The sequence below is a fragment of the Dendrobates tinctorius genome, unplaced genomic scaffold, assembly GCF_039654945.1.
Source record: "Dendrobates tinctorius isolate UK_male_01 unplaced genomic scaffold, ASM3965494v1 ptg000056l, whole genome shotgun sequence".
Classification (NCBI taxonomy): Eukaryota; Metazoa; Chordata; class Amphibia; order Anura; family Dendrobatidae; genus Dendrobates; species Dendrobates tinctorius.
This window is the reverse complement of record NW_027361724.1, coordinates 11,332,016-11,344,233: the sequence shown is the minus strand read 5'-3', so window position 1 is coordinate 11,344,233 and position 12,218 is coordinate 11,332,016. Positions and strand designations below refer to the sequence as shown.

At 41.0% G+C, this 12,218-nt stretch overlaps 1 protein-coding gene across 2 annotated transcripts in view; it reads left to right on the top strand.

Annotated features, from left to right (window-relative positions):
* CERKL (CERK like autophagy regulator) overlaps positions 1-12,218 on the top strand; it is a 285,626-nt gene that overhangs the window by 253,770 nt on the left and 19,638 nt on the right. For both annotated transcript variants that reach the window (XM_073577491.1, XM_073577490.1), the window contains 2 exons: positions 957-988; positions 1,212-1,320. In XM_073577491.1, the coding sequence (XP_073433592.1) occupies positions 957-988; positions 1,212-1,320 (141 nt within the window). The remainder of the gene's footprint in view (positions 1-956; positions 989-1,211; positions 1,321-12,218) is intronic.

Genomic DNA, 12,218 nt, shown 5'->3' with positions numbered 1-12,218 from the left:
CTAGCATAAATTACTCCTTGGCTACGTTCACACGTGGCGTTTTGCAGTATTTTTTATGTAATTAAAAAGCTGCTTTTTACACTGCCATCAAAAGTTATGAGATTTTAGGAACCTCAAGCACAAGCTTGTTTTATTTTTCCGACTGAATTAGTGAACTGAAGTGATTTTTAAATTTGCAGCATGTCAATTCTCTGTGTTTTTGCAGCATTTTTTCACCCAGGGAAAGCAATGAGAAAGTGACAAAATGCTGCAAAAACACAACAAACATTTTCTCTGCGTTTTTGTGACTTTTTTGGGGAATAAAATTAACTTTATTAAACATGTGTTATAGAGAAAATACACATGTAATGCGTACCCCAAAACCATTGTAGAAAACAAGATAAAAAAACAGAAAAATGGCCCTTTTTAACAAAGCAGTAGGTTTTGGCTGCAGAAAAAAAATGCGATGTGTGAACTTAGGCCGGGATCACACTGGCGATTTAAACGGCCGAGTTTCGCATGGTAATACACGGTGCTGCCGCCGGGACTCAGGAGCAGGACGTGCAGCTCCATGTATTGCTATGCGGCCGCACGCCCTGCTCCTGAGTCCCGGCGGCAGCACCGTGTATTAGCATGCGAAACTCGGCCGTTTAAATCGCCAGTGTGACTCCGGCCTTAGCCTTTTTGTACTATGTTTGCTTATAAAGCAGAATTATTTCCAGAGTAATGCCCAGACATTATCATCACTGTCCCTGATGGGGCTCACAATCTAAATTCCCTATCAGTATTTCTTTGGAGTGTGGAAGGAAACCGGAGAACCCGGAGGAAACCCATGCAAACATGGGGAGAACATACAAACTCCTTGCACATGTTGTCCTTGGTGGGATCTAAACCCCAGACCCCAGCGGTGCAAAGCAACAATGCTAACCACTGAGCCACCGTGCTGCCCAGCTAATAATAGTTTCCTTCTTTCATAGAAAGAAAAATAAGGATAACATGTTTGAATCTGGTAAGTATGATGTCAGGGTGGCCAAAAATATTTACTGCGCCTAAGCGATGAATTTGGGACATATTTTTGAAAATTTGTGCAAAATAGCGATTATTTCACTCTTTGGAATCAGATGGAGGTGGCAACAATAATCCAATTGGCTGCTGGAGGCAATATACACCCATTCTAGTCTTTGGAACATTTTTTATTCATAAATTTATGTTATTATGTTTACGTCTTTCAGAAAGTAAGGATCAGTGGCAGCACATCCATGGTCAGCTGCTGAATGTCAGCATCATGTCAATCCCAGGCCTCTGCTCCATGGCCCCGAGAGGATTGGCACCTAATACCAGGTCAGTAGAGGCTTTACAAGAATTACATTTCCCCACACCGCCAGATTGATTAAACCCTTCAAAAAAACGTTTCCGCGGATTGCTCAAGGATTCGTCAGCTCCCAAGATAGGTTGCCGTCAGTCTAAAGGATTATGAGCAATTATAGGATCTGCAAAAATTAGGTCAAGTAGTCTAGCTGGAATATTTCAAATATAATTACTGTGATCGTATTACTGTGACAGCAGGACGGGCAAAAACTGTTTCTTGATAGTTGTAATGCCGTAGCCTTACCGACACGTGTTAACAGCTGAGGATTCAGGTTGGAGGGAGAAGTTTTTAGTGTTACCCCATCCCTTAACATTACCGACCGATGATTAACCAGGACTTCTGTTAAGTTAAAGGGAATGTGTCACCTAATTTTATTTACTAGTTAGGACCAGACATTTTTTTCTAATCTGTCTCTATTTCTTGATTATATTCTTTTATTCTGTTATTTATAGAAGATAGAACCCTTTTTGACACTTCTGCTCATCTCCGTTAACAGCAGGTTAGACATAAGCCTTACAGGTAGGAGGTGAGCTGTGACCATCACCAATTGTAAGTGGTGGATCCTGAGTTATCTTTCTATAGTTTTATACCATAGGTGTTACGTTTCATTATTAGGGCCTGGGCACACTTTTGCGTTTTCGTTTTGCCTTTATTTTTTTTTTGCATTTTTTCTGACAAGTTTTTTTTTTACAAAACCTGAAAGATTTCCTAGTATGTATGCACACTTTGCTTATTTTTTTTTCTTGCAGATTTGGGGTTAGTTCACACTAGGCATTTTTTTTTCAGAGTTTTTTTAATGCAAATTTTTAGCTGCGTTTTACAGTACCAGCTATGTCTATGAGATTTCAAAAATCTCATGCACCAAACTTGTTTTTTTTGTCATCAGTATTTTGTGTGGGTTTTTTTTGCACAATAAGACATGTCACTTCTTTCATGCTTTTTCAGCGTTTTTCACTGATTGACATGAATAGGTGCTGAAAAAACGCTGAAAATCTGCAGGAAAAACGCAGGTATCAGGTTTTGCTATTTTTTTTTTGTGCCAAAACCTGATTCTGTAGAATTGGACTTTTATTTTTGCACTAAGTTTTATCAGCATGCACAAGAGACAAATCTGGCATGCCAAAAACACAGCAAAAATGCAAGAAAAACCAGGCAAAACCTGCTTTTTTTCTGCAGCTTCTACTGCCAAGAGATCAGGTTTTGCTGCAAAAAGAAAATGCCTAGTGCGACCATACCCTTAGGCTGAGTGCATACATTGTTTTTCCTACTTTTTTTTTTCAGTGCAGTTTTGTCATAAAACCTGAATGCTTTCCTGATGCCAACAAAGTAAATGAGAATCCTGAAGTCTCATGCATATGTTGCATATTTGTGACTGGCAGATTTGGAGCAGATTTAAATCTGCACATTGTCAATTCTTTCAGGGTTTTTGCTGCAGATTTCACCCATACTAATAAGTAGGGAAAAATCTGCACCGAAAATGGAAGAAAAAAATGCACATTTCTGCTGCTGTGTTTTTCCTGCCAAGAAATGCAGGAGTGGTGCAGAAATTTACTTAATATTAAATACTTAACATTTGCACATATCCTTAAATCTGCCACATGTCAATTTTTTCAGTGCTTTTGATGCAGATTTCACTAATAGCAATGATTGGGGAAAAATCTGCAGCAAAAGCGCATGTAATAATAATAATAATAATACATTTTATTTCTATAGCGCCGACATATTCCGCAGCACTTTACATTTCAGAGGGGACTTGTATAGACGATAGACATTACAGCATAACAATAATCACATAGATCATAACAGATACCAAGAGGAATGAGGGCCCTGCTCGCAAGCTTACAGTCTATGAGGAAAAAAGGTAGACACAAAAGGTGGGTGGTAACAATTGCCCTGATTGTTTGGACCAGCCATAATGTTAAGTGTGTAACAGTACAGACACAGAGGGCTAATGGAGGCATAAAGCATGTGGGAACATGATACGGGGAACCTGGTTATGGTAAAACTTTTGTCTGTGCCACACAGAGATAGTTTAATGTGTTGAGGCGGTAGGCCAGTCTGAATAAATGAGTTTTCAGGGCACGCTTAAAATTGTAGGGATTGGGGACTACTCGTATTGACCTGGGAAGTGCATTCCAAAGAATTGGCGCAGCACGTGTAAAGTCTTGGAGACGGGAGTGGGAGGTTCTGATTATCGAGGATGCTAACCTCAGGTCATCAACAGAATGGAGGGCATGGATAGGGTGGTATACTGAAACAAGGGAGGAGATGTAGGGTGGTGCTGAGCCATGGAGGGCTTTGTGGGTGAGGGAAATAAGTTTGTACTGGATTCTGGAGTGGATGGGTAGCCAGTGTAAGGACTGGCACAAGGTAGAGGCATCGGTGTAACGATTGGCGAGGAATATGATCCTGGCTGCAGCATTCAAGACAGATTGGAGGGGGGAGAGTTTGGTAAGAAGGAGACCGATTAGAAGAGAGTTACAATAGTCCAGACGAGAATGAATAAGAGAAACAGTAAGAGTTTTTGCAGATTCAAAGGTAAGAAAAGGTCGAATTCTAGAAATGTTTTTGAGATGCAGATAACAAGAGCGAGCCAGTGATTGGATGTGGGGGGGGTGAATGAAAGCTCGGAGTCAAGTATGACCCGAAGCATGTATTTTACTTTGCGTTTTGTACAGCCAAGAGATGAAGAAATGGTGCAGAATAGTAAGCATGTGCACATACATTTATTCTGCCTGTGATAATTAGATGACTGTTGAAAAACAGGACCAAACAGGAATTGTCAGTCTATTATAAATATATATCAGCAGTCAGTGTGAAAAGTACAACATTTCAGGATGTTTTAATATATTGATAACAAATATCATTATTGTGGAAAAAATAAATATGTAACAAAAAAAGGTATCCATCTTCTCTAGTGTTAGCTATCCCTTCTAGCTTTACATCATCTGCAAATTTGATTAGTTTACCTTCAGTTCCCTTATCAAGATCATTTACAAAAATTGATGAACGACATTGAGGCCAGGAGTGAACCTTGTGGTACTCCACTTGAAATACTCTTTCAATTGGACGTGCAACCATTTATCACCACTCTTTGAGTACGATCACTGAGCCAGTTATGAATCCACCTAACTGTAGCCTTGTCAATCCCATACTTGGTAATTTTTTCAATAAAGATGGTATGAGATACTTTATCAAATGCTTTGCTGAAGTCGAGATATACTATATCTACCACATTTCCCTGATCCATCCAGTCAGTGATTCCATTATACAAGGAAATTAGATTACTCTGGCATGACTTATTTGCTACAAACCCATGCTCGCTCGGGTTAACTACTGTATTCTTATCAAAGTACTTACATACATGCTGTTTTACAATTTGATCCAAGATCTTTCCAGGTGTAGAAATAAGGCTCACTGGCCTTTAATTTCCTGGCTCCATCTTCTTTCCTTTCTCCTTGCTACTGTGCAGTTACTCACCGTGCCTGCACAGAATATCAATGCAGACACTGCCCATAGGAGGGCGGACAGGGTTCAAGTAACCGCGCACGTGCATAGCACATGCGTGAGATTACAGCACCGAACAGGTCAGTGTGATACTGATGGAAGGGGGGTACCATTATAATGAAGTGAGGAGGCAGTGATTTCTTCCAGGCACCGCATGCTCCAGAGCCTGGAAGAAATCAAAAGCATATAACATTATAAATCTATTTCCCAAGATCTACACCACAGCTATGAGGCATTCAGGTAAACCTGGCTTAACCATTCCATTCCCTGTATGCCCATAGTAATACATATAGTATTAGATCCAAATCATCCGGGTGGTGACAGATTCCCTGTAAACATGGGGACAACATTTACACTTCTTCAATCTTCTGGGATTTCTCCTGTTCTCCAGGATTTTCAAAGATTCTGGCTAGTGGTTCTGCAATTTCATCTGCTCTCTCCTTCAGTACCCTAGGTTGCAATTAAGCTGGAACAGAAGATTTAAATTAATTTAAATTAGCTAAGTGTTCCCTCACCATTATAATGACGTGAGGAGGCAATGATTTCTTCCAGGCACCGCATGCTCCAGAGCCTGGAAGAAATCATTAGCATATAAAATTATAAATTAATTTCCCAAGATCTACATCTCAGCTATGAAGCATACAGGTAAGACTGGTTTAACCATTCTATTACCTGTATGCCCATAGTAATAGATCCAAATCATTCAGGTGGTGACAGATTCCTAATAAAGATAGGGACAACATTTACCCTTCTTCATTCTTCTCTTCTAATGCTTGCCGTGAATTCCGTGCAGACAGCATTATATTCTTCTTTAGATATGGCCCCCCTTTCCATTTAATATACATTTGTTTTTGCATTTTTAACAAGTGATCAAGTTCTGTGTTCATCCACCCTAGTCTCTTTAAATGCTTCCAATTCTTCCTTGTTTTCAGGATTGTTACTAATTGTGCAGTGAGAATTTAATTTGGCAAAATCTCCCATGCTTCTTAGACATTTTTGTCCTTTAGAACATCCAGCTGTTGGATCTTTCCTATCCTCTTTTTGAGTCTATTGAAATCTGCCTTTCTGAAGTACAACCTTAAAGTCTGAGTCCTCGCAGATCTTCCTCCACTTGTAATCCAAAATTTGAGGATATCATGATCATTGTCTCCTAGATTCTCGGCCACCTTTATTTTCTCAACCATTTTCTCCCTCAACGAGATCACCGTGAGCATCGTGAGAAAACTCACAATGACCAGTGGTGAATTCTATGGCATCGCCGCTCGTTACTGTAGCTGTGCTCACAGCAACTCTTTGAAAAATAAAATGCAAAGAGAGGCGCAATGAGTGTACCTGTGTTTAACCCCTTCACCCTCAATGGTGGTTTGCACGTTCATGACCGGGCCAATTTTTACAATTCTGACCACTGTCCCTTTATGAGGTCATAACTCTGGAACGCTTCCATGGATCCCGGTGATTCTGACATTGTTTTCTCGTGACATATTGTACTTCATGATAGTGGCAAAATTTCATTCAAATAACTAGCGTTTATATGTGAGAAAAATGGAAATTTGGCGAAAATTTTTAAAATTTCGCAATTTTCCAACTTTGAATTTTTATGCCCTTAAATCACAGAGATACGGCACACAAAAAACTTGATAACTAACATTTCCCACATATTTACTTTACATCAGCACAATTTTGGAACCAAAATTTTTTTTGTTAAGAAGTTATAAGGGTTAAAAATTGACCAGCGATTTCTCATTTTTGCAACACCATTATATTTTTACGGACCACATCACATTTGAAGCCACTTTGAGGGGTCTATATGATAGAAAATACCCAAAAGTGACACCATTCTAAAAACTGCACCCCTTAAGGTGCTCAAAACCACATTCAAGAAGTTTATTAACCCTTTAGGTGCGTCACAGGAATTTTTTTGAATATTTAAAAAAAAAAATGAACATCTAACTTTTTTTCACAAAAAAAATACTTCAGGTTCAATTTTTTTATTTTACCAAGGGTAACAGGAGAAATTGGACTGCAAAAGTTATTGTGCAATTTGTCCTGAGTACGCTGATACCTGATATGTGGGGGGAAACGACTGTTTCGGCGCATGGCAGAGCTCAGAATGGAAGGAGCGCCGTTTGAATTTTTCAATGCAAAATTGGCTGGAATTCAGATCGGACGCCATGTTACATTTGGAGAGTCCCTGATGTACCTAAACAGTGGAAACCCCCTACAAGTGACCCCATTTTGGAAACTAGACCCCCCAAGGAACTTATCTAGATATGGGGTGAGAACTTTGAACCCACAAGGGCTTCACAGAAGTTTATAACGTACAGCGGTACAATTAAAAAAGCATATTTTTTCCACAAAAATGATCTTTTCACCCCAATTTTTTTTTTCCCAAGGGTAACAGGACCCTAAAAGTTATTGTGCAATTTGTCCTGAGTACGCTGATACCCCACATGTGGGGCTAAACCACTATTTGGGCGCATGGCAGAGCTCGGAAGGGAAGCAGCGCCATTTGACGTTTTTGGCTGGAATTGAGATCTGCGGGTGTCATGTTGCCTTTGGAGAGCCCCTAATGTACCTAAACAGTGGAAACCCCCACAAATGACCCCATCTTGGAAACTAGACCCCCTAACGAACTTATCTAGATGTGTGGTGAGCACTTTGAACCCCCAAGGGCTTCACAGAAGTTTATAATACCCGGGCATGAAAATAAAAAAATCGTATTTTTTCCACAAACATGATCAATTAGTCCCCAATTTTTTTATTTTCCCAAGGGTAACAGGAGAAATTGAACCCCAAAAGTTGTTGTCCAATTTGTCCTGAGTACGCTGACGCCCCATATGTGGGAGAAAACTACTGTTTGGACACACGTCGGGGCTCAGAAGAGAAGTAGTGACGTTTTGGAATGCAGACTTTGAGGGAATGTTCTGTGGGTGTCATGTTGCCTTTGGAGAGCCCCTAATGTACCTAAACAGTGGAAACCCCCCACAAATGACCCCATTTTGGAAACTAGACCCCCTAAGGAACTTATCTAGATGTATGGTGAGCACTTTGAACCCCCAAGGGCTTCACAGAAGTTTATAATGCCCAGGCATGAAAATAAAAAAATCATATTTTTTCCACAAACATGATCAATTAGTCCCCAATTTTATCATTTTCCCAAGGGTAGCAGGAGAAATTGGACCCCAAAAGTTGTTGTCCAATTTGTCCTGAGTACACTGATACCCCACATGTGGGAGAAAACTATTGTATGGGCACACGTCGGGGCTCGGAAGGGAAGTAGTGACGTTTTGAAATGCAGACTTTGAGGGAATGGTCTGCGGGTGTCATGTGCGTTTGGAGAGCCCCTGATGTACCTAAACTATTGAAACTCCCCACAAATGACCCCATTTTGGACACTAGAGCCCCACGGAACTTATCTAGATGTGTGGTGAGCACTTTGAACCCCCAAGGGCTTCACAGAAGTTTATAATTTTGATCAAAATAATGTAGAAGCCATCCCGCCACGTCACGGCAACCCTTGTGGGACAGTCCTAACTCTTGTATTTAAATGTGTTCATATGCAATTACATTTTGCATGCACATTAATTTACTTTTTCTGCTCAGACCCAGCTTCTTATTTGTTTCAATGTGCATTCTGTGCATATAAGGGTGTGACCGCCCTGTTTCTGAGTTGGAAAATCCATCCTGTCTGGCCTATACTATTACTGGTGGTTCAGTCCCTCTGTCCTTGTTCACATTTACGTCACTTGACAAGTGGAAAGGTTTTAAATACAAGAGTTAGGACTGTCCCACAAGGGTTGCCGTGATGTGGCGGGATGGCTTCTACATTATTTTGATCAAAATTATGTTAACAAAATACCCTTATTATTACTATTATTACTACCTTCATGCAATTTTTGCAATATATTTTTTTACTTTTTTATTCCAGGATATTTGTTTTGTGTTTTGCTTTTGGTTTTCTCTGTGTAAAGGTCATGTGTTCATATGCAATTACATTTTGCATGCACATTAATTTACTTTTTCTGCTCAGACCCAGTTTCTTAGAAGTTTATAATGCCCGGGCATGAAAATAAAAAAATTGTAATTTTTCCACAAACATGATCAATTAGTCCCCAATTTTTTTATTTTCCCAAGGGTAACAGGAGAAATTGAACCCCGAAAGTTGTTGTCCAATTTGTCCTGAGTACGCTGACACCTCATATGTGGGAGAAAACTACTGTATGGACACACGTCGGGGCTCGGAAGGGAAGTAGTGACTAGAGTTGAGCGAAACGGGTCGAAAAAATTCAAAAGTCGCCGACTTTTGGCAAAGTCGGGTTTCATGAAACGAAACCCGACCCTAGGATGAGGTCGGCCACGAGGTCGGCGACTTACGCGCCAAAGTCTCGTTTCAAAAGTTTGTTTTGCGCTCTTTTTCAGCCAATCAGGATCCACGGACACTGTGGGCAACGTGATGACATAGGCACGGGTCACCACCATCTTTCAGAAGGGCATGCAAGTGATTGGCTTGCTTTGGTGGGCGTCACAGGGGGTATAAAAGGGCGTGCACGCCGACCGCCATCTTACTTCTGCCGATCTTAGTATAGGGAGAGGTTGCTGCTGATTCTGTAGGGAGAGCGTTAGGCAGGGAAGAAGACAAAAAAACTGCTTCTGCTGCTAGCGATTGGGCCTGCACAACACACCAGTCACAGGGGAAGAGTCTTGAGATCATTTGCATATTCCCAGTGCCTTCTGGGATAAGTGAAGAGTCTCCGCGAGCTCAATGATCACTGGGTTTTGGCCGTTGCAGCTGAAAAGAGGAAATCGGAAAACCAGGGGAAGAGTCTTGAGATCATTTGCATATTCCCAGTGCCTTCTGGGATAAGTGAAGAGTCTCCGCGAGCTCAACGATCACTGGGTTTTGGCCGTTGCAGCTGAAAAGAGGAAATCGGAAAACCAGGGGAAGAGTCTTGAGATCATTTGCATATTCCCAGTGCCTTCTGGGATAAGTGAAGAGTCTCCGCGAGCTCAACGATCACTGGGTTTTGGCCGTTGCAGCTGAAAAGAGGAAATCGGAAAACCCGCGCGCCTATTGGCGCGCGAATTTTGGCTCATCTTTCATCGTTTTTAAGAAATCTCAAGATGGAAGAGGCCAGGAGCCATTTGGTGAGCTGCATTTCTTGCTACATGTTCACAGACTTACCAGTGGAAAAGCCAAACTTCACATGCCACAAATGCAAGCTTGTGTCCCTGTTGGAGGAAAAGTTGCAAAATCTCGAAGAGAGGTTAGCTACGTTGAAGATCATTAAGGAAGGTGAAGAGTTCTTGGACAGAGCAGAATTATCTCTTCATGTTACAGAAAGAGAAGAAATTCGAAGTGCACCTGAAGAAACAGAGGAATGGAGACATGTGACCCAGAGAAGCAGGAGGATCAGGAGGCAGTCAGCACCCATACTGCTCAGAAACCAGTACCAGGCTCTCACGCAGGAAAACGATGAAGAAATACATCAGGATAAGACTTTGCCAACAAACAGCAACCTTGTACGCCTTCAGAGTCCTCCTGGATGGAGAAAGAAAAATGTTGTAAAGAAGAAACGGAGAGTGGTGGTCATGGGGGATTTCCCTGTTGAGAGGAACAGAGGCCGCTATCTGCAGACCGGATATAACTTCAAGAGAAATGTGCTGTCTTCCAGGTGTAAAAATTAAAGATGTGTCTGACAGGATATCAGGACTCTTCAGACCTACAGATGACTACCCATTCCTGCTACTACATGTGGGGACAAATGACACCGCATGAAACGACCTGGAAACCATCTGCAGAGACTTTGAAGACTTAGGCAAGAAAGTGAAAGAACTGGGAGCGCAGGTGGTCTTCTCTTCCATCCTCCCAGTGGATGGCCATGGAACAAGGAGGTGGAATAAGATTCTGCAGGTGAACAACTGGCTACGTCGATGGTGCCGTCAGAAACGATTTGGATTTCTGGATCACGGAGTGAACTACTTATACGATGGACTACTTGCTAGAGATGGGGTGCACCTTACGAAGACTGGAAAGCATGTATTTGGAAGTCGCCTTGCTACATTTGTAAGGAGAGCTTTAAACTAGAACAACATGGGAAGGGAAGCAAAAGACCAGAAAAAGCCATACACCTGACAAATGCTATTGAGAACTCTGCTATTAGAAGTGGAAAGGAAGAACAAAGACGAAAGAATCTAATTAATAAAAATATTGGAGAAAGAGAAACCAATCACAAACTAAAATGTTTCTATACTAATGCACAAAGCATGGGCAACAAACAAGGAGAATTGGAACTACTAACACAGGAAAAGAAATATGATGTCATTGGAATCACTGAAACTTGGTGGGACAATACACATGATTGGAATACAAGACTAGAAGGATACAACTTATTTGCAAGAAACAGACTTGATAAACGAGGAGGGGGTGTCGCATTGTATGTTAGAAATGCGTATATCTGCACAGTGATTGAAGCTTCAGAGACTGGGAGTTCTGTGGAAACTGTTTGGGTAAGAATACAAGGACAGAACAATGGAAAGGACACCATTGTAGGCATTTACTACAGGCCGCCTGTGCAAGCTGAAGATATGGATGAACTCTTTATGCATCAAATGGCCAAGTTCTCCAAAAAATATGACATAGTTGTCATGGGAGATTTCAACTATCCAGACATTTGTTGGGAATCTCTCTCAGGCAAAACTAACAGGTCAAGGAAATTCTTATCCTCTCTTGCTGACAACTTTATCTTCCAAAAGGTAAGGGAGAAAACAAGGGGAACTGCTACCTTGGATCTAATCCTTATAAACAGGGAGGAAATGGTTGAGGAGGTAACAGTGGCTGGGACCCTAGGAGGTAGCGACCATGCTATTTTAGAATTTTGGATAACTAGAGGCGGAAGACCTGTGAAGACTCAGACGTCAAGGTTAGATTTCAGAAAGGCAGATTTTAAGGGATTCAGAAAGAGAATTGGAGGGATCCAATGGCTGGATATCCTTAAAGACAAAAATGTCCAGGAAGGATGGGAAATCTTGAAAAATGAAATTCTCAAAGCACAGTTGTTAACAATTCCGAAAAGAGGGAAGAATAGGAAGCATTTAAGGAAACCAGGATGGATGAACACAGAACTTAAGCACATGCTAAAAAGGAAGAAAAAAATGTTTATAAAATGGAAAGAGGGAGGCATATCTAAAGAAGAATATAATGCTGTCTGCAGAACCTGCAGGGCACAAATCAGATTAACTAAAGCTGAAAATGAATTGAGGCTTGCAAGAGATGTCAAAAGCAATATTAAAGGATTTTGGGGTTATGTCAAAAGTAAAAGAAAAGTCAAAGATGCTATAGGATTTTTACAGGATGAAAATGATG